This window comes from Haliotis rufescens, unplaced genomic scaffold (genome assembly GCF_023055435.1).
Source record: "Haliotis rufescens isolate VD_foot unplaced genomic scaffold, xgHalRufe1.0.p SCAF_14, whole genome shotgun sequence".
Classification (NCBI taxonomy): domain Eukaryota; kingdom Metazoa; phylum Mollusca; class Gastropoda; order Lepetellida; family Haliotidae; genus Haliotis; species Haliotis rufescens.
This window is the reverse complement of record NW_025963824.1, coordinates 34,564,438-34,591,459: the sequence shown is the minus strand read 5'-3', so window position 1 is coordinate 34,591,459 and position 27,022 is coordinate 34,564,438. Positions and strand designations below refer to the sequence as shown.

At 44.5% G+C, this 27,022-nt stretch overlaps 1 protein-coding gene across 2 annotated transcripts in view; it reads right to left on the bottom strand.

Moving 5' to 3' along the window:
* Positions 1–1,856: 1,856 nt before the first annotated feature.
* LOC124113562 (sodium-coupled monocarboxylate transporter 1-like) overlaps positions 1,857–27,022 on the bottom strand; it is a 126,386-nt gene continuing 101,220 nt past the window's right edge. The window contains exons 7-16 of one of the 2 annotated variants that reach the window (XM_048395347.1): positions 24,791–24,931; positions 22,935–23,070; positions 18,788–18,873; positions 13,089–13,204; positions 12,680–12,750; positions 11,441–11,527; positions 5,255–5,436; positions 4,020–4,168; positions 3,117–3,241; positions 1,857–2,167 (exon numbers count right to left, since the gene is read on the bottom strand). In XM_048395347.1, coding sequence (XP_048251304.1) covers positions 1,970–2,167; positions 3,117–3,241; positions 4,020–4,168; positions 5,255–5,436; positions 11,441–11,527; positions 12,680–12,750; positions 13,089–13,204; positions 18,788–18,873; positions 22,935–23,070; positions 24,791–24,931 — 1,291 coding nt within the window. In that variant the 3' untranslated portion in view covers positions 1,857–1,969. The remainder of the gene's footprint in view (positions 2,168–3,116; positions 3,242–4,019; positions 4,169–5,254; positions 5,437–11,440; positions 11,528–12,679; positions 12,751–13,088; positions 13,205–18,787; positions 18,874–22,934; positions 23,071–24,790; positions 24,932–27,022) is intronic. The other variant, XM_048395348.1, reaches the window with a different exon arrangement.

Genomic DNA, 27,022 nt, shown 5'->3' with positions numbered 1-27,022 from the left:
AAGTCAGTTTAAACTATCTGACAGATATCTAGACTTACTTGGGATGATCCGGTTGTGCCATCAGTGTCCCCTTCGAAGCGTATTTTGTTGCACCGTTTCGTGAGTTGTTTGTTCACGATTGCACTACCAGATCATTCTATATGAACATTTCATATACAAATCATTCGAAATCTCCGTAGAAGCGTATCTGTCTTCTGATTATGTGGCCCAAAATATCCCAAAGGTGAACAATAACATTCCCTATCTCTAGTCGTAAAACGCTGTGAGTAGATCACGGTTGTCTTTTCTTATTCCGGTGGTGACCTTGCCCTTCGATCTAAGCTGTCACTGACAGGCAAGCAGACTTGAGTTTGTTGATTTTCACGTCTTCAGTATAGGGTGGTACAGTTAACATGAATGTCTTTGTCGAACACTCTGATTCCCCTCTTCCAAAATGGTACGGACAGGATATAAAGTCAGCTGATAGATCAAGGAAACCGAATCCTTTTGATTGCAAAGCCGGAACACCGGCAGAGCGAGTGACCGACTGTTGATCCGATATTCAAAGCGCGGCGCTAATGTGACTTTTCAAATTTTCTTATAGGTGTCATGCGTACCAACAACATGGCGCTTGAATTATCATATGTTGACAAAAATTGAGCGTCAGTGCTGTTATGTTTGCAAACACAACTGCATAGAAATGTCAACAATGCCCATATTTGGGCATATATCAATATTCAAGCGCAGCCAGATTTTGCAACCGGTTTCAGTTTGGTCTGTCAACGGACGAAAGTTGTTATGTATTTACACTTAAATATATATTTAACGTGGGTAAAAAATAAAATACCACACTCATTGTCGTTCGATACCATTTTTACGAAACTCGTGAACTTTCTATGTTATCACACGTGAACTTTCTATGGTATCAGATACCACAGAAAGTCCACTCGTTTCGTAAAAAATGGCATCTAACGAGAATGAGGGTAGTATTGTCTATATATCACATACCTCTCCTTATATATCTCATACTCCTCACTATGTATCACATTCACCTCATTATGTATCACATAACCCTTATAATTATATATCACATGCACCTCATTCTATGTCACATATTCCTGACTATATATCACATTCACCCCGTTATATATCACACATACTCTTTATGTACCACTCATATCTCATTGTGTATTACATAACCTCATTATATAACTCCAATTACATTATTATGATGGTGAGTTATTAACCAGTAGAAAATCTGCTCACATTTACCGATGATGAATATGGTACTTGAGTATTATAATAAACTGTGATACATTATCGCTGTCAACTATTCTATGTACAGTCAATTCTGCTTTTAGCAGAGTATGAAAAGGGTTTGTTCCTTTTGTTTACATACATACATACATACATACATACATACATACATACATACATACATACATACATACATACATACATACATACATACATACATTGCATGCACCATTCGCTGTGTAGAGTTGCGTCCCTTAGGAATGCCCAAAACGTATGATCGTTCCAATTTCGAATTATTTTGCATGCTGCGTCTGTAATAAAAATAAATAGTTCGGCCTCACTGGTGCTACAACTGTGGAGGAAGGGAATAAATTGCCCAGTCATCAAAGACACCATCAAAAACGTATGATCGTGGGTTCGAATCTCAAACTTTTAACTGACATTGTATTCCTAGATAATAACATTGATTTTGCATTATAAATACACTGTAAACATACTGAAGTGGAACTATTATTCTGGAGTATTCCGATTTGACTCAATATTTCATACCATATTTTCATTTTGCACATGTGACATTTTACTGTTTTTCTGTCCAAAACAGTTTAATGATTATATACAAGTTAACTTGTTTATTCATTTATTAACCATATATAAATATTAATATCTTCTAAGAGCCAGCAAACAGTTTGGCATACATTGGTCAATTGCGTAGCTGTTGTTCTCTGTCTTTGATTCAGAAATTTGTTTCTTTTTCCTGTTTCTCTTCATAAACAACCGGCAGCGCAGGATTGAGATATGCTATCTTCTTGTCATCGTAGTGTCTGTATGACATCCCTTGGACCGGGCTGGTGCTTACGTCTTTCATGGATCGATCACTGCTGACGTCACAAGCTGCTGCTACCTCGATGACCTCCTCCCGTGAACCTATTTCCTGGCATGGGGAAGCACATAGTTAGTGTCGTTAAAAGTTTCAGTTTTTACGCTCCTTCATGCGTCCCACGTCCACCCATTAACCCTTAACCTACAACACAGAATTTTGCAAATACTTCATCAATTTGAGGTTCAACTTTCGTTTTAAACATAACACAGGACTCTTCTATGCCTAAATAATAAAGCCAGTATCACCTCCGATCACACTGGGACAAGGGTGACAGCAGAGTAAAGACATGTCTTTGTGATCCAGTTTAGAGACACGTGAAAGCAGTACAGTTGTGTGTACCGTAAGGCCATTAGTACCAACACGGCCACGCACTGACATCTGGGACCTGGTGGCCCTGCTCGAGAACATACCATCGACGGGGAGATCAGCTTGGTTCATACGTTCCCTATCGACAACCAGTAGTCCACTCTTGAAATATCCTTTCAATCTTTACAGCGGAGACACCTACCTCCGGGTCTCTGAACTCCTGGTTACAGCGGAGACACCTACCTACGGGTCTCTGAACTCCTGGTTACAGCGGAGACACCTACCTCCGGGTCTCTGAACTCCTGGTTAAAGCGGAGACACCTACCTCTGGGTCTCTGAACTCCTGGTTACAGCGGAGACACCTACCTCCGGGTCTCTGAACTCCTGGACACAGCGGAGACACCTACCTCTGGGTCTCTGAACTCCTGGTTAAAGCGGAGACACCTACCTCTGGGTCTCTGAACTCCTGGACACAGCGGAGACACCTACCTCTGGGTCTCTATACTCCTGGTTACAGCGGAGACACCTACCTCCGGGTCTCTGAACTCCTGGATACAGCGGAGACACCTACCTACGGGTCCCTTTACTCCTGGTTACAGCGGAGACACCTACCTCTGGGTCTCTGAACTCCTGGTTACAGCGGAGACACCTACCTCTGGGTCTCTGAACTCCTGGTTACAGCGGAGACACCTACCTCTGGGTCTCTGAACTCCTGGTTACAGCGGAGAAATCTGCTGATGGGGGAGGGGAGGCAGCAGATGAGGCGATCGAAGAAAGGTACAAGATACCTCGTGTCTACATCACCCAGCCGATTCATACCTGCAAGTTCAAGGACTGAGTCACAAAAAGAATGTTATTGCACTTTCAGTTTAGACGCGGTTTGTTGAAATAGTGCAAGAAGCATATTTGCCAGTTAAGTCTACGCTAGATAAAGTCCCAAACAGTAGTTATCCTCTAAAAGAAAAATGTTCCTTTTTTATGGACTTATGGATTTTTTTGTTTAACTCCTCACTCAGCAATATTCCAGCTTCTGCGGTCTGTAATCGAGTCTGGACCAGACAAGCCAGTGATTGATATCAACAGCATCGATCAACGCAATTGGGGTCGATGACATGCATCAACTAAGTCAGCGAGCCTGACCACCCGATCCCATTAGTCGCCTCTTACGACAAGTATAGGTTGCTGAAGACCTCTTCCACCCGGGATGTTCACGGGCCCAATTCATATGTAACCTGTCAAACATTGGTATAGACTTTATCAGTCCTGCTATAAGTAAGCGATACACACACTGTCTATATAGGGATCTTCACGAGTCTGCAGTCTGTTGAGGCCCTACACCTGGGCCAGCCTTCTACACGTATTTTACCAGAAACCAAGTAGGAGGAGATTCCAAAGAGGAACTAGTTAGTTGTGGATATTTGTTGCGTTGGTTGCCAGGCTTTTATGTACTAGTAATCAGAACAACCAACTGCAGACAACCAGGGTCCCCTGGCACAAAGTGATTTTAGCTCCACGACGATCGTAGCTCCCATACATTAAAATATCCGTAGCGCTAAGATCGCTTTGTAGAAGCGGTGCCCGGACTTCATCAACTGACCTGTGACGGCGCTGACAATAAGACCAACAACGATGACCGTCCCTCCACCAATCGCAGGGTACCACAGGTAGGACACTGTGTACAGGGCGGAGATACCAGCACTGAAACATGGTAGAGAGAACACTGTGTACAGGGCGGAGATTCCAGCACTGAAACATGGTAGAGAGGACACAGTGTACAGGGCGGATACACCAGCACTGAAACATGGTAGAGAGGACACTGTGTACAGGGCGGAGATACCAGCACTGAAACATAATAGAGAGGACACTGTGTTCAGGGCGGATACACCAGCACTGAAACATGATAGAGAGGACACCGTGTACAGGGCGGAGATACCAGCACTGAAACATAATAGAGAGGACACTGTGTACAGGGCGGAGATACCAGCACTGAAACATGATAGAGAGGAGACTGTGTACAGGGCGGAGACTCTGTCTTCAATTTGATATTGTTTTTTTTATTGTTTAGACATGATTGTAACTGTGTCGCATTGTTTTTGTAAATATTCCGTAGAAGCTCGTTGCGTTGTGTTTGGGCAGTGATTGGTCGTCAGGAATGTAGTTTCATTTAATCTGAGCAGTCGTCAGGAAGTTATTATTTTGAGATGCTAGCGTGGTGTGTAAACTTCCGGTTACCGCAGACGCCGAAATAATGTTTTGGAAACATCTCGTGCCAATGGACTGGAGAGGGCACTACATGGAACATTCCAGTATCTGGTTAGACTATATGAGGGGCCAATGGCGTGTTTGCGGGACTCTCACGCATTTTCCTCCATGTCAAGACCAGTGTTCATGTGAGGATCGCTCACCATCCCTGATTCCCTGCCTCGCCAATCTCGGAAGTTCTTCACTGACTTTTTTTGGTGCTAACCACTGCCATCATTATTTATTGCCATTGAATAGTGTACTACCAATCTACTGTCATTGTAATTGCTGTCCAGTAAATTGTACTGATTTGTAAACTTAGTTAATTGTATTATACATTTGTGGATTGTTAACGACTTGCTGTTTGTTTGTTGGTTTCACACTAAATTCTGTGTACAGATTTCTAGATTAACATATTGTTACAATTTGGGAATCGACACGTAACTATCATAGTACTATGTACAAAGTACTAACTACACCCACCACACCAACACCACCCACCCCACCCTCCTCTCCCCTCCCATCCCCTCCCACCTCCACGATGCAACTATGGATCAGGGCTTGCTTGAAAAACATGCTATAGTCACTCACTGTTGCAGAGGGGCTTCATCTGTTGGCATGACGGTGGACATTGTGCTCGTCATGGTGATGTTAGGGATGCTGCAGTTGTGGGTGGGGTACTCAAGGCCAGACGGTGTTCCTACAACTGTGTAGGCTCCTATAGAGATCCACAGAGGAAACACAAGCCCCAGAACACCGCCGACCACAGCTCCCTGTAGAAGATAATAGAACCTAAACAAGAACACCACCGACCACAGCTCCCTGTAGAAGATAATAGAACCTTCACATAAATACCTCCGACCACTGATCCCTGTAGAAGATAATAGAACCTAAACAAGAACACCACCGACCACAGCTCCCTGTAGAAGATAATAGAACCTTCACATAAATACCTCCGACCACTGATCCCTGTAGAAGATAATAGAACCTACACAAGAACACCGCCGACCACAGCTCCCTGTAGAAGATAATATAACCTTCACATAAACACCACCGACCACAGCTCCCTGTAGAAGATAAGAGAACCTAAACAAGAACACCTCCGACCACAGCTCCCTGTAGAAGATAATAGAACTTTCACATAAACACCGCCGACCACTGCTCCCTGTAGAAGATAATAGAACCTAAACAAGAACACCTCCGACCACAGCTCCCTGTAGACGATAATAGAACCTACACAAGAACACCGCCGACCACAGCTCCCTGTAGAAGATAATATAACCTAAACAAGAACACGGCCGACCACTGCTCCCTGTAGAAGATAATAGAACCTAAACAAGAACACCGCCGACCACAGCTCCCTGTAGAAGATAATACAACCTTCACATTAACACCTCCGACCACAGCTCCCTGTAGAAGATAATAGAACCTTCACATTAACACCTCCGACCACAGCTCCCTGTAGAAGATAATATAACCTAAACAAGAACACCGCCGACCACAGCTCCCTGTAGAAGATAATATAACCTAAACAAGAACACCGCCGACCACAGCTCCCTGTAGAAGATAATAGAACCTAAACAAGAACACCACCGACCACAGCTCCCTGTAGAAGATAATAGAACCTAAACAAGAACACCACCGACCACAGCTCCCTGTAGAAGATAATAGAACCTAAACAAGAACACCACCGACCACAGCTCCCTGTAGAAGATAATACAACCTTCACATTAACACCTCCGACCACAGCTCCCTGTAGAAGATAATAGAACCTTCACATTAACACCTCCGACCACAGCTCCCTGTAGAAGATAATATAACCTAAACAAGAACACCGCCGACCACAGCTCCCTGTAGAAGATAATATAACCTAAACAAGAACACCGCCGACCACAGCTCCCTGTAGAAGATAATAGAACCTAAACAAGAACGCCACCGACCACAGCTCCCTGTAGAAGATAATAGAACCTAAACAAGAACACCACCGACCACAGCTCCCTGTAGAAGATAATAGAACCTAAACAAGAACACCACCGACCACAGCTCCCTGTAGAAGATAATATAACCTAAACAAGAACACCATCGACCACAGCTCCTAGTAGAAGATAATAGAACCTAAACAAGAACACCGCCGACCACAGCTCCCCGTAGAAGATAATAGAACCTAAACAAGAACACCACCGACCACAGCTCCCTGTAGAAGATAATAGAACCTAAACAAGAACACCACCGACCACAGCTCCTTGTAGAAGATAAGAGAACCTAAACAAGAACACCGCCGACCACAGCTCCCTGTAGAAGATAAAACAACCCACACAACAACACCGCCGACCACAGCTCCCTGTAGAAGATAATAGAACCTAAACAAGAACACCGCCGACCACTGCTCCCTGTAGAAGATAATAGAACCTAAACAAGAACACCACCGACCACAGCTCCCTGTAGAAGATAATAGAACCTAAACAAGAACACCACCGACCACTGCTCCTTGTAGAAGATAATAGAACCTAAACAAGAACACCGCCGACCACAGCTCCCTGTAGAAGATAATAGAACCTAAACAAGAACACCACCGACCACAGCTCCCTGTAGAAGATAATAGAACCTAAACAAGAACACCACCGACCACAGCTCCCTGTAGAAGATAATATAACCTAAACAAGAACACCGCCGACCACAGCTCCCTGTAAACGATAATAGAACCTACACAAGAACACCGCCGACCACTGCTCCCTGTAGAAGATAATAGAACCTAAACAAGAACACCACCGACCACAGCTCCCTGTAGAAGATAACAGAACCTAAACAAGAACACCGCCGACCACTGATCCCTGTAGAAGATAGTATAACCCACACAAGAACACCGCCGACCACTGCTCCCTGTAGAAGATACTAGAACCTAAACAAGAACACCACCGACCACAGCTCCCTGTAGAAGATAATAGAACCTTCACATAAATACCTCCGACCACTGATCCCTGTAGAAGATAATAGAACCTACACAAGAACACCGCCGACCACAGCTCCCTGTAGAAGATAATATAACCTTCACATAAACACCACCGACCACAGCTCCCTGTAGAAGATAAGAGAACCTAAACAAGAACACCTCCGACCACAGCTCCCTGTAGAAGATAATAGAACTTTCACATAAACACCGCCGACCACTGATCCCTGTAGAAGATAATATAACCTAAACAAGAACACCGCCGACCACAGCTCCCTGTAGAAGATAATATAACCTAAACAAGAACACCGCCGACCACTGCTCCCTGTAGAAGATAATAGAACCTAAACAAGAACACCGCCGACCACAGCTCCCTGTAGAAGATAATACAACCTTCACATTAACACCTCCGACCACAGCTCCCTGTAGAAGATAATATAACCTAAACAAGAACACCGCCGACCACAGCTCCCTGTGGAAGATAATATAATCTAAACAAGAACACCGCCGACCACTCCTCCCTGTAGAAGATAATAGAACCTAAACAAGAACACCACCGACCACAGATCCCTGTAGAAGATAATAGAACCTAAACAAGAACACCACCGACCACAGCTCCCTGTAGAAGATAATAGAACCTAAACAAGAACACCACCGACCACAGCTCCCTGTAGAAGATAATAGAACCTAAACAAGAACACCACCGACCACAGCTCCTTGTAGAAGATAAGAGAACCTAAACAAGAACACCGCCGACCACAGCTCCCTGTAGAAGATAATAGAACCTTCACATAAATACCTCCGACCACTGATCCCTGTAGAAGATAATAGAACCTACACAAGAACACCGCCGACCACAGCTCCCTGTAGAAGATAATATAACCTTCACATAAACACCACCGACAGCAGCTCCCTGTAGAAGATAAGAGAACCTAAACAAGAACACCTCCGACCACTGCTCCCTGTAGAAGATAATAGAACTTTCACATAAACACCGCCGACCACTGCTCCCTGTAGAAGATAATAGAACCTAAACAAGAACACCTCTGACCACAGCTCCCTGTAGACGATAATAGAACCTACACAAGAACACCGCCGACCACTGCTCCCTGTAGAAGATAATATAACCTAAACAAGAACACGGCCGACCACTGCTCCCTGTAGAAGATAATAGAACCTAAACAAGAACACCACCGACCACAGCTCCCTGTAGAAGATAATAGAACCTAAACAAGAACACCACCGACCACAGCTCCCTGTAGAAGATAATAGAACCTTCACATTAACACCTCCGACCACTGCTCCCTGTAGAAGATAATAGAACCTTCACATTAACACCTCCGACCACAGCTCCCTGTAGAAGATAAGAGAACCTAAACAAGAACACCGCCGACCACAGCTCCCTGTAGAAGATAAGAGAACCTAAACAAGAACACCTCCGACCACTGCTCCCTGTAGAAGATAATAGAACTTTCACATAAACACCGCCGACCACTGCTCCCTGTAGAAGATAATAGAACCTAAACAAGAACACCTCCGACCACAGCTCCCTGTAGACGATAATAGAACCTACACAAGAACACCGCCGACCACAGCTCCCTGTAGAAGATAATATAACCTAAACAAGAACACGGCCGACCACTGCTCCCTGTAGAAGATAATAGAACCTAAACAAGAACACCACCGACCACAGCTCCCTGTAGAAGATAATAGAACCTTCACATTAACACCTCCGACCACTGCTCCCTGTAGAAGATAATAGAACCTTCACATAAATACCTCCGACCACTGATCCCTGTAGAAGATAATAGAACCTAAACAAGAACACCACCGACCACAGCTCCCTGTAGAAGACAATAGAACCTAAACAAGAACACCACCGACCACAGCTCCCTGTAGAAGATAATAGAACCTAAACAAGAACACCACCGACCACAGCTCCCTGTAGAAGATAATAGAACCTAAACAAGAACACCACCGACCACAGCTCCTTGTAGAAGATAAGAGAACCTAAACAAGAACACCGCCGACCACAGCTCCCTGTAGAAGATAAAACAACCCACACAACAACACCGCCGACCACTGCTCCCTGTAGAAGATAATAGAACCTAAACAAGAACACCGCCGACCACTGCTCCCTGTAGAAGATAATAAAACCTAAACAAGAACACCACCGACCACAGCTCCCTGTAGAAGATAATAGAACCTAAACAAGAACACCACCGACCACTGCTCCTTGTAGAAGATAATAGAACCTAAACAAGAACACCGCCGACCACAGCTCCCTGTAGAAGATAATAGAACCTACACAAGAACACCACCGACCACAGCTCCCTGTAGAAGATAATAGAACCTAAACAAGAACACCACCGACCACTGCTCCCTGTAGAAGATAATAGAACCTAAACAAGAACACCGCCGACCACAGCTCCCTGTAGAAGATAATAGAACCTAAACAAGAACACCACCGACCACAGCTCCCTGTAGAAGATAATAGAACCTACACAAGAACACCGCCGACCACAGCTCCCTGTAGAAGATAATAGAACCTAAAAGGAACACCACCGACCACAGCTCCTTGTAGAAGATAACAGAACCTAAACATGAACACCGCCGACCACTGATCCCTGTAGAAGATAGTATAACCCACACAAGAACACCGCCGACCACTGCTCCCTGTAGAAGATACTAGAACCTACACAAGAACACAACCGACCACAGCTCCCTGTAGAAGATAATAGAACCTACACAAGAACACCGCCGACCACTGCTCCCTGTAGAAGATAATAGAACCTAAACAAGAACACCACCGACCACAGCTCCCTGTAGAAGATAATAGAACCTTCACATAAATACCTCCGACCACTGATCCCTGTAGAAGATAATAGAACCTAAACAAGAACACCACCGACCACAGCTCCCTGTAGAAGATAATAGAACCTTCACATAAATACCTCCGACCACTGATCCTTGTAGAAGATAATAGAACCTACACAAGAACACCACCGACCACAGCTCCCTGTAGAAGATAATAGAACCTTCACATAAATACCTCCGACCACAGCTCCCTGTAGAAGATAATAGAACCCACACAAGAACACCGCCGACCACTGCTCCCTGTAGACGATAATATAACCCACAGAAGAATACCGCCGACCACAGCTCCCTGTAGAAGAAAATAGAACCTACACAAGAACACCGCCGACCACTGCTTCCTGTAGAAGATAATAGAACCTACACAAGAACACCGCCGACCACTGCTCCCTGTAGAAGATAATAGAACCTACACAAGAACACCGCCGACCATTGCTCCCTGTAGAAGATAATAGAACCTAAACAAGAACACCTCCGACCACTGTTCCCTGTGGAAGATAATCTAATCTAAACAAGAACACCGCCGACCACAGCTCCCTGTAGACGATAATATAACCTTCACAAGAACACCGCCGACCACAGCTCCCTGTAGAAGATAATCTAATCTGAACAAGAACACCGCCGACCACTGTTCCATGTAACGGTACAGTGGGGAAAGGACAATGTGCTTTGTACGTAGTCCTGAGGTCATAAACTCAGCACAAAACTTTCATGACGCAGTGTGCACGTGAGTTCCCTACAACTAGGGAAATGATTTTGCGGCTTTTATGTCTAGTTTATTAATTAGCCTCTCATGCCGACCACGAGACAAACATTATTGTGAGTCCGGGTTTCATAACTTTATCTCGTCTCCTTCATATTATATATTACCATTTTAGCTCTGTGTGTCAAATACACATATATTATCGATAAATAGCGAAGCTAAAGGTGTCCGCTATATCTGTTTGTCAACTTACAATCCAGTTGGCCCACGGGAAGAACGCGCCGAGAGCAAACAACCCCAGCAGAGGCCCCGAGGCAGCCCCAGTGAAGCTCAACGATGCCTGAAAGTTAAAACACCTGCTAAAAGTTGAGTCAGATGTAAAGATGAACATGTTAATCGATCAACCTTTGTCTCTGTGCTTCTCGGTGATCAAGACTTTGCAATGATACTTCAGGTCATCCTATACACCAAAATGATTAAAGTGACAAAACCCTTTACTTCATCATAATCAATTTCTACTGAACGACACCTCCGACTGTACAATGTATAGTCGTAAACGTTCACTCGTAAACGTAAACTCGTTCACTTAATCTCCATACTTGTTTTTAGGTATTGTCTGAGGTCAAAAACGGTACATGTGTTACCATGATGCTTTTGTCTTTAAATTTCAATCACATCTCACCAATTGCAATATCTTCTTTATTTGTTGTCAAATGTTTGTTCTATCCGGCGACATTGTTATCGCCCAGCTCCTGTGGTCAGTCATCCCATGCCATGATTTGTGCCATTTGTCATGGTTCAGAAATAGGGGTGTGCTTAACTTTTATACTGCTCCATCCGTACACACGTGCAAAGGCAAATCAACTGTTCACTTGACAAAACGCAGAGACATGTGGTACAAGTCACAATAGGGAATTGCATCGGACATCATTTTGGTCACTGATGCGTCAAATTGGAAATGTCGACCATTAATGATTTGAAGGTTTTACTGAGACATTGAATCTTGTGACCTTGATCAAACAACTTCTGAGCAAGAGCCCTCTTTCCTCTTTGAAATCTTTGGGGAAAGAGCATGCTCGATTGTACTCAAACATACACACCACCGGCTGCAGCTGCTGACACATTGCACGCCATAAGCGAAAGTTTTGTTTTTAAATAATATTTATTCCCACTTGGTACAGTGAAAGGGGACTGATAAACAGGCAGAGCCTATCTTAAATATCTCTCCCCATGTCGGAGTCACATCTCTTGCCCTAAAGTAATACAGTGTGACCTATGACCAATGACCTATGACCTTCATGTCCGACCTGGGATGTGTCACGTACTTGAGTGAAACAGCCTACCTTTCTGGCGTGTTTCATTGTAGCGCAAAGGTTGTGCAGTGGCGGCGTCACAAGACGTCTCAACAGCGGCACTGATTCACATCAACATTGCTGCTGTAATATTTTGGAAAGTATTAAACTCTGCCATGTTATAGAGCCATGAACCTTACCTGTAGCACCGTTCCCCCAAGGTTCTTTGCCATAAAGGCCGTTCCGATTCCAGCTCCACCGAAAACCAACACTAGGAGAAATACAGGATTGAAAACATTTGGACTTACAGTGAGATGACTGAAAATGCACGATTAATAATTCATGTCACTGTGCTGTGATTGTTAAAAGATTGAGTTAGTTACAATGTTACGTCACATCCGCAGTATCTCAGCCCTATAGTGACGACTGAACAGGAGTAACCATCCTTCTATGCAACTATTATTGATATACGAAATCGTTGTGATAAAGATTGAAGCTTCGGCAAACAACAAAATAATTCTTTTCACAGTTGTTTCTGTTTTTTTCTTTCTTTAAAAACCATTTAACTGACATCCACCTTACTTCCCATGAGTAATACTGAAGTCCTACCCAACAGTTTAGTGACGAGTGTTTTCTGTCCTTCGTTCAGTCTTTCCCCGAGGACTGGCTTCAGGAAGTCCTCCCAGCACACAGCAGCCAGGGCGTTCAGACAGGAGGACATCGTGCTGTAACAGGGCCAAGGAGTAGCGTGAGCAGTACATCCCCTAAACATCCCTGTTATCTGTATGTGAAACAGACCCATTTGTACCCGAGTGCTCCACTAAACACCCCTGTTATCTGTATATGAACCAGCCCCATGCGTACCTGTGTGCTCCACTAAACAACCCTGTTATCTGTATATGAAACAGCCCCATGCGTACCCGAGTGCTCCACTAAACACCCCTGTTATCGGTATATGAACCAGCCCGATGCGTATCTGAGTGCTTCACTGAAACACCCCTGCGTACCTGTGTGCTTCACTAAACACCCCTGTTATCTGTATATGAAACAGCCCCGTGCGTACCTGAGTGCTCCACTAAACACCCCTGTTATCTGTATATGAAACAGCCCCATGCGTACCCGAGTTCTCCACTAAACACCCCTGTTATCTGTATATGAAACAGCCCCATGCGTACCTGTGTGCTCCACTAAACACCCCTGTTATCTGTATATGAAACAGCCCGATGCGTACCTGTGTGCTCCACTAAACACCCCTGTTATCTGTATATGAAACAGCCCGATGCGTACCTGAGTGCTCCACTAAACACCCCTGTTATCTGTATATGAACCAGCCCGATGCGTATCTGAGTGCTTCACTGAAACAACCCTGCGTACCTGTGTGCTCCACTAAACACCCCTGTTATCTGTATATGAAACAGCCCCGTGCGTACCTGAGTGCTCCACTAAACACCCCTGTTATCTGTATATGAAACAGCCCCATGCGTACCCGAGTTCTCCACTAAACACCCCTGTTATCTGTATATGAAACAGCCCGATGCGTACCTGTGTGCTCCACTAAACACCCCTGTTATCTGTATATGAAACAGCCCCATGCGTACCTGAGTGCTCCACTAAACACCCCTGTTATCTGTATATGAAACAGCCACATGCGTACCTGTGCGCTCCACTAAACACCCCTGTTATCTGTATATGAAACAGCCCGATGCGTACCTGTGCGCTCCACTAAACACCCCTGTTATCTGTATATGAAACAGCCCCATGCGTACATGTGTGCTCCACTAAACACCCCTGTTATCTGTATATGAAACAGCCCGATGCGTACCTGTGCGCTCCACTAAACACCCCTGTTATCTGTATATGAAACAGCCCCATGCGTACCTGTGTGCTCCACTAAACACCCCTGTTATCTGTATATGAAACAGCCCGATGCGTACCTGTGTGCTCCACTAAACACCCCTGTTATCTGTATATGAAACAGCCCGATGCGTACCTGTGTGCTCCACTAAACACCCCTGTTATCTGTATATGAAACAGCCCGATGCGTACCTGAGTGCTCCACTAAACACCCCTGTTATCTGTATATGAAACAGCCCCATGCGTACCCGAGTGCTCCACTAAACACCCCTGTTATCTGTATATGAAACAGCCCCATGCGTACCCGAGTGCTCCACTAAACACCCCTGTTATCTGTATATGAAACAGCCACATGCGTACCTGTGTGCTTCACTAAACACCCCTGTTATCTGTATATGAAACAGCCCGATGCGTACCTGTGTGCTCCACTAAACACCCCTGTTATCTGTATATGAAACAGCCACATGCGTACCTGTGTGCTTCACTAAACACCCCTGTTATCTGTATATGAAACAGCCCGATGCGTACCTGTGTGCTCCACTAAACACCCCTGTTATCTGTATATGAAACAGCCCCAGTGCGTACCCGAGTGCTCCACTAAACACCCCTGTTATCTGTATATGAAACAGCCCGATGCGTACCTGTGCGCTCCACTAAACACCCCTGTTATCTGTATATGAAACAGCCCGATGCGTACCTGTGTGCTCCACTAAACACCCCTGTTATCTGTATATGAAACAGCCCCATGCGTACCCGAGTGCTCCACTAAACACCCCTGTTATCTGTATATGAAACAGCCCCATGCGTACCCGAGTGCTCCACTAAACACCCCTGTTATCTGTATATGAATCAGCCCGATGCGTACCTGTGCGCTCCACTAAACACCCCTGTTATCTGTATATGAAACAGCCCGATGCGTACCTGTGTGCTCCACTAAACACCCCTGTTATCTGTATATGAAACAGCCCCATGCGTACCCGAGTGCTCCACTAAACACCCCTGTTATCTGTATATGAAACAGCCCGATGCGTACCTGTGCGCTCCACTAAACACCCCTGTTATCTGTATATGAAACAGCCCGATGCGTATCTGAGTGCTCCACTAAACACCCCTGTTATCTGTATATGAAACAGCCCAGTGCGTACCTGTGTGCTCCACTAAACACCCCTGTTATCTGTATATGAAACAGCCACATGCGTACCTGTGTGCTTCACTAAACACCCCTGTTATCTGTATATGAAACAGCCCCATGCGTACCTGTGTGCTCCACTAAACACCCCTCTTATCTGTATATGAAACAGCCCAAGTGCGTACCCGAGTGCTCCACTAAACACCCCTGTTATCTGTATATGAAACAGCCCGATGCGTACCTGTGCGCTCCACTAAACACCCCTGTTATCTGTATATGAAACAGCCCGATGCGTACCTGTGTGCTCCACTAAACACCCCTGTTATCTGTATATGAAACAGCCCCATGCGTACCCGAGTGCTCCACTAAACACCCCTGTTATCTGTATATGAAACAGCCCCATGCGTACCCGAGTGCTCCACTAAACACCCCTGTTATCTGTATATGAAACAGCCCGATGCGTACCTGTGCGCTCCACTAAACACCCCTGTTATCTGTATATGAAACAGCCCGATGCGTACCTGTGTGCTCCACTAAACACCCCTGTTATCTGTATATGAAACAGCCCCATGCGTACCCGAGTGCTCCACTAAACACCCCTGTTATCTGTATATGAAACAGCCCGATGCGTACCTGTGCGCTCCACTAAACACCCCTGTTATCTGTATATGAAACAGCCCGATGCGTATCTGAGTGCTCCACTAAACACCCCTGTTATCTGTATATGAAACAGCCCAGTGCGTACCTGTGTGCTCCACTAAACACCCCTGTTATCTGTATATGAAACAGCCACATGCGTACCTGTGTGCTTCACTAAACACCCCTGTTATCTGTATATGAAACAGCCCGATGCGTACCTGTGTGCTCCACTAAACACCCCTGTTATCTGTATATGAAACAGCCCCATGCGTACCTGTGTGCTCCACTAAACACCCCTGTTATCTGTATATGGAACAGCCACATGCGTACCAGTGTGCTCCACTAAACACCTCTGTTATCTGTATATGAAACAGCCCGATGCGTATCTGAGTGCTCCACTAAACACCCCTGTTATCTGTATATGAAACAGCCCAGTGCGTACCTGTGTGCTCCACTAAACACCCCTGTTATCTGTATATGAAACAGCCCCATGCGTACCTGTGTGCTCCACTAAACACCCCTGTTATCTGTTTATGAAACAGCCCGATGCGTATCTGAGTGCTCCACTAAACACCCCTGTTATCTGTATATGAAACAGCCCGATGCGTACCTGTGTGCTCCACTAAACACCCCTGTTATCTGTTAATGAAACAGCCCGATGCGTATCTGAGTGCTCCACTAAACACCCCTGTTATCTGTTTATGAAACAGCCCGATGCGTATCTGAGTGCTCCACTAAACACCCCTGTTATCTGTATATGAAACAGCCCCAGTGCGTACCCGAGTGCTCCACTAAACACCCCTGTTATCTGTATATGAAACAGACCCATGCGTACCTGTGTGCTTCACTAAACACCCCTGTTATCTGTATATGAAACAGCCCCATGCGTACCTGTGTGCTCCACTAAACACCCCCGTTATCTGTATATGAAACAGCCCCATGCGTACCCGAGTGCTCCACTAAACACCCCTGTTATCTGTATATGAAACAGCCCCATGCGTACCTGTGTGCTCCACTAAACACCCCCGTTATCTGTATATGAAACAGCCCCATGCGTACCCGAGTGCTCCACTAAACACCCCTGTTATCTGTATATGAAACAGCCCCACGCGTACCCGAGTGCTCCACTAAACACCCCTGTTATCTGTATATGAATCAGCCCGATGCGTATCTGAGTGCTCCACTAAACACCCCTGTTATCTGTATATGAAACAGCCCCATGCGTACCTGTGTGCTCCACTAAACACCCCTGTTATCTGTATATGAAACAGCCCGATGCGTACCTGTGTGCTCCACTAAACACCCCTGTTATCTGTATATGAAACAGCCCCATGCGTACCTGTGTGCTCCACTAAACACCCCTGTTATCTGTATATGAATCAGCCCGATGCGTATCTGAGTGCTCCACTAAACACCCCTGTTATCTGTATATGAAACAGCCCCATGCGTACCTGTGTGTTCCACTAAACACATCTGCTATCTGTATCTGAAACAGCCCCATGCGTACCTGAGTGCTCCACTAAACACCCCTGTTATCTGTATATGAAACAGCCCCATGCGTACTTGTGTGCTCCACTAAAACACCCCTGTTATCTGTATATGAAACAGCCCGATGCGTATCTGAGTGCTCCACTAAACACCCCTGTTATCTGTATATGAAACAGCCCGATGCGTACCTGTGTGCTCCACTAAACACCCCTGTTATCTGTTAATGAAACAGCCCGATGCGTATCTGAGTGCTCCACTAAACACCCCTGTTATCTGTTTATGAAACAGCCCGATGCGTATCTGAGTGCTCCACTAAACACCCCTGTTATCTGTATATGAAACAGCCCCAGTGCGTACCCGAGTGCTCCACTAAACACCCCTGTTATCTGTATATGAAACAGCCCCATGCGTACCTGTGTGCTTCACTAAACACCCCTGTTATCTGTATATGAAACAGCCCCATGCGTACCTGTGTGCTCCACTAAACACCCCCGTTATCTGTATATGAAACAGCCCCATGCGTACCCGAGTGCTCCACTAAACACCCCTGTTATCTGTATATGAAACAGCCCCATGCGTACCTGTGTGCTCCACTAAACACCCCCGTTATCTGTATATGAAACAGCCCCATGCGTACCCGAGTGCTCCACTAAACACCCCTGTTATCTGTATATGAAACAGCCCCACGCGTACCCGAGTGCTCCACTAAACACCCCTGTTATCTGTATATGAATCAGCCCGATGCGTATCTGAGTGCTCCACTAAACACCCCTGTTATCTGTATATGAAACAGCCCCATGCGTACCTGTGTGCTCCACTAAACACCCCTGTTATCTGTATATGAAACAGCCCGATGCGTACCTGTGTGCTCCACTAAACACCCCTGTTATCTGTATATGAAACAGCCCCATGCGTACCTGTGTGCTCCACTAAACACCCCTGTTATCTGTATATGAATCAGCCCGATGCGTATCTGAGTGCTCCACTAAACACCCCTGTTATCTGTATATGAAACAGCCCCATGCGTACCTGTGTGTTCCACTAAACACATCTGCTATCTGTATCTGAAACAGCCCCATGCGTACCTGAGTGCTCCACTAAACACCCCTGTTATCTGTATATGAAACAGCCCCATGCGTACTTGTGTGCTCCACTAAAACACCCCTGTTATCTGTATATGAACCAGCCCCATGCGTACCTGAGTGCTCCACTAAAGAGGCAGGAGACGAACAAGCCAGGAAGACCCGGGTAGCCCAGCACCTCCATCACAAAGTAGGGAGTCAACTGAAAGGGGGAGACAACTCTTGTTATGCATCAACAAGCCCTTTCCCAGCGCTAGACCTCTTCGTTACACTTTTGGTAACACCGCTGCCACCAGTGTGGGCATGAATCTTGAAATTTGCCCTCTAACCCCAAATTTACTAACGTTTATAATTGTCTTTATGTCTTTGGGAATGCAATCACAGTGAATGTTGAAAAGGTTTACGACTGACCAGATTTCCCTGATGAATTTACTTGTTTGTTTGATCATATTGGTTCGAGAATGCAGGCGAACGGAACATCACCGTAATTCCCCTTTACATTCTTACTATACCAAATACATGGTAGTTGAAATGAAACAGAAGTTCAAATTGACAAACAAACATAGTAGTATAAATGGGGTAAAAGTATTCGGCGTTCAACTCCAAGCATGGCTGTGGTCAGCTATCACAGTGGGGAGTTTTGACTGATGCCGGAATAGTATTGACAGCTCCACGAACGGGCTATCGCTGTGAGGAGCTTGATGCATCAACTGTAAGGGGAACACAACCCGAGTTATACTCTCCAAAAAAAGTTTGGAATATTCGAAAATAGAATTTGATTAAGACACACAAAGAGGGGGTAATGGAGGATATGAAAGGTGAAGGAAGAGGACTGGACTGGATCAATCTCCAAATAACAATTCGAGGAAGTCTGGTCTATGGGTGAGAGGTCAGGGCTTAAGACTGGTCATGGCAGTCCGGTGAGTGAGGTGGTCACTTACGATACGTGCATAGTGGGCACAGGGGGCTATCGTCTTGAAAGACAAAATGTGGACGAAACGCCAGAACTATTGGCGCTGGTTCCTTGTGTTAGTCGTGGCGTTTTGGCAGTCACGTGACCCCTTTACATTCTTACTATACCAATTACATGGTAGTTGAAATGAAACAGAAATTCAAATTGACAAACAAACATAATAGTTTAAATGGTGTAAGAGTATTCGGCGTTCAACTCCAAGCATGGCTGTGTTCAGCTATCACAGCGCTGGTTCCTTGTCTTTGTCATGACGTTTTGGCAGTCACGTGATCCCTCCACATGTGTTTAGAATTACAGACCCACACCAAATAACTGACGTGTATGTTCACGTTCGTACGACGCCCGCAAGGACGCCTCCAGACACGTCCACGCCTCTCCAGAAAGTCCAGAGGGAATCTGGACCCATCTGAAAACATTATGGTGGCTTTCGGCGATTCACCCACTTTCCGCGCAGCCTGGTCGGTTACTCGCACTCCGGTGGCCTGGCGCAAGTGTAAAGTTGTTTTATGGCTGTTGGAATTCGATTTTGTAAAACCAGGTTCTCATTAATCGTTCCTGGACTTGTGTAGGGTCCATCATTAACATCCTATGTCAGCAAAAAACCTATTCCAAAGTATGAGTGAGTGAGTATTGTATTACGCCGCTTTGAACATATATTCCAGCAATATCATGGCGGGGGACACCAGAAATGGGCTTCACACATTGTACCCATGTCGGGATCGAACCCGTGTAATCGGCGTGACGAGCGAACGCTTTGACCACAAGGCTACCCGACCGCCTTCCAAAGTATGAAATGACAGACTGAGACACTTTGAACATATTGGCTACCCTTCGCTGAGTTCTACCAGTTTGAAGCGTGCAAATAGCCTTTAATCGTTCATCACGTTGAAACCGACGCTTTCCCAATCCGATCACAAATACTGCAATAAAATACCAGAAGAGGGCGAACGTTCACTAAAGTGTAACAATCAAAGATGATCCCCTACTAACGTGAGCGGAGGAATCGCATGAAATGTTTCGGGTGTGTTTGGGTGTTAGGTTTTGGTTTCGGTTCTGGCAAACATTGTTTCTAAGCTGATCGGACAAAACACTTATATACTGAACCGCAAAAGAAACGTAACCATGGACAGATATATGAGAAACCTTATTTGTCCAAACACTGTAAACATACTTCGAGACATATTAAAAAGATGAAACTTGGCAAAACTGATCATCAAGGTTGAAATTAAAGTGTCAAATGTTCTTCAAGTGAAACACAACACTAGTCTCTGAGAAAATGGCATCACAAGTCAGTATCTCGTGTGTCCGCCATGTGCATTGATAACTGCCGTGCAACGTCGATGGAATGGATGAAGCGGTTGATGAAGGCCATATGCACTTGAGCCCACACTCTGAGGAACGCCTGACGCAGTCAACTGCAGTTGTCGGCCTTGGTCGGACGTCATTCAGTCGTCTTTGAATCTCGTCCAACAGGTGCTCAATGGGATCCAAATCGGGACTGAGGGCAGGCCACTGCATGGTTCCGATTCCATTCTGCTGGAGGAAGTCTCTTGTTGCCCTCGCAGTGTGGACACGGGCGTTATCATGATTAAACTCGTGTTTGCGGCGACGTGCCAAATAAGGTATGGCGTGTGGTCTCAAGACTTGATCAATGTACCGAGCTGCTGTGACACCATTGCCTCTCCCTGGACCGATGTTCTGGAAGACAACACGGCCGACCCTCCGTGCAAGATCAATTCCACCCCACACCATGATGCTCGGACCGCCCCACAAGTCTCTCTCAACAACACAAGTATAACGTTTCCCACGGCGTCGCAAGACTCTCTCTCTCTCTCTCTCTCTCTCTCTCTCTCTCTCTCTCTCTCTCTCTCTCTCTCCCTCTCTCTCCCATCTACAGTATCGGCTCTAGTCTGAGAAGAGGACTCTTCTCCACTGCCGGTGGCGCCAATGCTGGTGCTGTGTTGCCCACTTAAGACGGTCCCGGCGATGACGTGGTGTCAGAATGGGTCCTCGGTGTGGCCTGTGACAGTGGAGGTGTCTGCTTGTCAATCGTCTACGCACGGTGTCCTCACTAATGTGTCGCTGGTGTGTCCCCATGGTCTGTCGAGAAGTTTCCGCAGTAGTAACAAAGCGATCTTGAAGATGCTGTCGCACAATCTGACGATCCTGACGTCGGGTGGTGACCCTTGGTCTTCCAATACGTGGTCGGTCATCTGTAGTGTTGGTGGTCTGGTACCGTTGCTGGAGCCTGTATATGGTCCTTATGTGGCCTTGAAATGCATTGGCTACTTGTCGGGCGCTTTGTCCAGCTCGCAATCGTCCAAGGGCTTGGTGTCGCTGATTTCTTGTCAATCTTGGCATGTGGTAGCAATTCTATAACGAATGAATATGATCCGATCTGGGTGGATTTTGAGAGGGCAAGAAATGGGGGAACGCATGTGCATTTCAGTTTGCACAGAACTCACGTGCATCGGGTTACCACGGCCGTTGTCGTGATGCGTTTGGGCGATCGGTTTTATTGTCATCTGCTTTGTTTTTTTATTTTATTTTTCCGGACAAGGTAATGTTAAATTTTAGAAACTTTGACAAAAATTACCCCCATATTGAAATAACAACTTTTCATACAATGTAACTTGGGGTGACGTTTCTTTTGCGGTTCAGTATATTTGTATGATCCCATACTTTCTGTGGAGGTGTATCACATGTACAGCTGTAATATACAATGTAGCTACTTCTCGGCAAGTCTGATGTAAATGAAGTGACTGTTTTGTATTGTGCCCTTGCCAGCAGAATCTCCACCTGTGTCTCAACAGTGTTTTTGTTGTCGAGTGCGGATTACACACCTGTGTCTACATGGTCGAGACAGCGGACACCTCACAGTGATATACATTATGACAGTGTTGACATTGACGCCGGGTGTTAATGTCGCGGGGTGTTAGCTGGATGTGGGTGGAATACCCCGAGATGGTGAAGGTCTAGGACGCTTACCACTTCGGCGCGGTGCTGACAGACCTGGAAACACAATCAGGGTTAATTTGAGATTTAAAGGGGGGAAAACCCGAACTGATGCAGGATCAGTCGTAGAATCGAGCCCACAGCAATTGGGTTCTGGCACACCTAAGGGAGGCAACCCTTCACAGCGACGTGCGTGAGCTGATACGTTTTGTTCCCGTGACGTCATTCTGATTAATATAACCTCCATATGAGGCAACTGTCTGGGGTACACCTAATAAAGTGTCAATAGACGAGAAATCAGCAGTCGTGAGATGCTGTTGAGAAGTATATCTTACCTGGTTTGCATTGCTGATAGATTTTGCCGACAGCGGGTCACATCCTTTCTTTGCATAATAGGCGAATACTGTTATTCCGGCCAGACACACCAGCGTCAACAAAACCAGTATACCAATAACATTCAACAGCACCGCCCTGTTAACAGAGAGTTATTAGGCTGGGTTTTATTTGGTTTTCTTGTATTACATTTGTAGTGTTTTGTTTTGTTAATTTTAGCGTTGGTCATTTCTGGGCAATACACGTGACTCGGAGTCCAGGGGGTGTAAATAAAAGGGACACATGTAAAATATAATACAAACTGGCTTCCACTGGTGATGCCGCACCAGTGAAAATGCACCCCATTGTTTATATATACAATACTAAACGAGCTCCCGTGTAATACCAATTTTATAAAACGAGTGAATAGTTGTGGTATCTGACTCGCTTTCGCTCGTCAGATACCACAACTATTCACGAGTTTCAAAAAATTGGTTTTACACGGGAGCGACTTTAGTATTTTATTTATTACTTGCCATTTATAACGTTTTTTGAATTATACTGTTGAGTATGAATAGGCTGACACCTACACGATCCACGGCATAGTCAAATTGAGTTTAACAGAATAATACATCAAACATGTCAAAAGTTGAAACGTATGAATTTAATACCATACAACGGTCCACCTTTAGAATTCACAAAATTATCGTAGGGCTAAGACTATCGCAACTCACATACTTAAACAGACTAACGACTGTCGTTGCGCTACAATACGATCAATACGCACCTCAAAGTTTACGATAACGTCACAATACCCGATGACGTAATTTGTGGGATTTTGTTGCAAGATCCATCGGCGAAACAATGCCATGTGACGTCAGCCTAGCAATTAGGTTGCTGGGGTCATCGAGTGTGCATAAGCTCCTCTCAGTGATCTATCAACTCCACACGCAATGTCGTTGAATAAGCCAGGGGATGTTGAGAGCTTTCAATATTTGTTCTAGAAACGTGTTCCGAGAGTACATAAGCACGCGTTTTGGTATTACACAATGTGTAATACAGCTGTATGTTTATTAAACGAGTGATCTCTTCACGGGCAAGTCATAAAGACTACATGACGTCACTTACATAATTTGTTTTCATTATCTAATCTCTCTGCCACGGAAACTGATTAGCTGGACATGTTACACTCCAAACACTGGTTATTACTGTTTACAAATCGACAATAATTTTGATGAAAAATACAATCTGACTCTCTTGTCTCAATTCTATCAACACCCATCTTCCCGATGCAAGGGGGGTTAACTGACTTTAAAAGTCCAATTGCCACCCTCGCCGAACATTTCTGGAATTCCTGGGCTCAATCGTAGCGCCACCAGTGGCTATTACGAGTTATGTCCCTTTTATGCCTCTCCTATGGACCAATCAAATTCCACCTCTCGTATCACTTGCATTTGCTTGAAACAAAATGGCGGCGCCCTGACCGAAAATCAAGATCTATATTGTGATAAAACGGGTCTTACATCGCGAAGTGCATCAAATCAAGTGAGCTTCCTGATTAAAAACATGAAAAGATTTGGAAAATATCTGTTGACTACGAGTTGGCGGTGCACATTCTTTGCAAATCCTGCAATCGACCGAAATCTGCACGACAGTTTACAAACCGGATTTCGATTTCGTTGCGCGATTGGGATTGGACTATGCATAGACTCGTTTGTCCAGCCACAATGTAACTCCATAATACCAGCCTAGTTCGGCAAGGGTGGAAACTGGACTTGCCTCGGGAAGATGACCAACACCCGTCGATAAAAGTATAAATTTCATCTGCAAGGGTTATAGAGTTGATGCCCTTGTACCCCTTCCATTCGGCATTACTTACAGTTTAGCCTGCTGCAGCGTGGGCAGTGCGCAGTAGCGCTGGACACTGGCCTGGTTGACCCCGTAGAAGGATGACCACCCAATCAATGTTCCGATAACGAGGGACCAGAAGGAGTGACGGGCAGTAGGATCTGGGTTGAAACTTAAAAAGCAACATTCAGTGATGAACAACAACATACATTATCTCACATTACATTAAAATACTAGTTTCTGATTGTCAATTAATTTATCATGTGGCTCGTCCATGTAGCCCTCTCGTGCAGCCCGGTGCGAAAACAATCGGGGGAACACTGGATCAACAGGTAACATAGTTGCACGGTATTAATAGATGTAAAATACTGATACACACTGGAACAATAGGTAACACAGTTGCAAGGTAATTATACATGTTAAATACTGATAAACAACGGAACAATAGGTAACATAGTTGCGCGGTATTAATAGATGTTATATACTGATACACACTGGAACAATAGTAACATAGTTGCAAGGCATTAATAGATGTAATATACTGATACACACTGGAACAATAAGTAACATAGCTGCCAGGTATTAATAGATGTTATATACTGATACACACTGGAACAATAAGTAACATAGCTGCCAGGTATTAATAGATGTTATATACTGATACACACTGGATCAAAAGGAGACATAGCTACAAGGTATTAATAGATGTTATATACTGATACACACTGGAACAATAGGTAACATAGCTACAAGGTATTAATAGATGTTATATACTGATACACACTGGAACAATAGGTAACATAGCTTGCAGGTATTAATAGATGTTATATACTGATACACACTGGAATAATAGTAACATAGCTGCAGGGTATTAATAGATGTTATATACTGAAACACACTGGAACAATAGGTAACATAGCTGCCAGGCATTAATAGATGTTATATACTGATACACACTGGAACAACAGGTAACATAGCTGCAGGGTATTAATAGATGTTATATACTGATACACACTGGAACAAGAGGGAACATAGCTGCAGCGTATTAATAGATGCTATATACTGATACACACTGGAACAATAGGTGACATAGCTGCAGGTTATTAATAGATGTTATATACTGATACACACTGGAACAATAGTAACATAGCTGCAGGGTATTTATAGATGTTATATACTGATACACACTGGAACAATAGGAAACATAGATGCAGGGTATTAATAGATGTTATATACTGCTACACACTCGAACAATACGTAACATACCTGCAGGGTATTAATAGATGTTATATACTGATACACACTGGAACAATAGGTGACATACCTGCAGGGTATTAATAGATGTTATATACTGATACACACTGGAACAATAGGTAACATAGCTACAGGGTATTAATAGATGTTATATACTGATACACACTGGAACAATAGGTAACATAGCTGCAGGGTATGAATAGATGTTATATACTGATACCCACTGGAATAATAGGTAACATACCTGCAGGGTATTAATAGATGTTATATACAGATACTTACTGGAACAATAGGTAACATAGCTACAGGGTATTAATAGATGTGATATACTGATACACACTGGAACAATAGGTGAGATACCCGCAGGGTATTAATAGATTTTATATACTGATACACACTGGAACAATAGGTGACATAACTGCAGGGTATTAATAGATGTTATAAACTGATATACACTGGAACAATAGGTGACATACCTGCAGGGTATTAATAGATGTTATATACTGATACACACTGGAACAATAGTAACATAGCTGCAGGGTATTAATAGATGTTATATACTGATACACACTGGAACAATAGGTGAGATACCCGCAGTGTATTAATAGATTTTATATACTGATACACACTGGAACAATAGGTGACATTGCTGCAGGGTATTAATAGATGTTATATACTGATACACACTGGAACAATAGATAACATAGCTGCAGGGTATTAATAGATGTTATATACTGATACACACTGGAACAATAGGTAACATAGCTGCAGGGTATTAATAGATGTTATATACTGATACACACTGGAACAATAGGTAACATAGCTGCAGGGTATTAATAGATGTTATATACTGATACACACTGGAACAATAGGTAACATAGCTGCAGGGTATTAATAGATGTTATATACTGATACACACTGGAACAATAGGTAACATAGCTGCAAGGTATTAATAGATGTTATATACTGATACACACTGGAAGAATAGGTGATATACCTGCAGGGTATT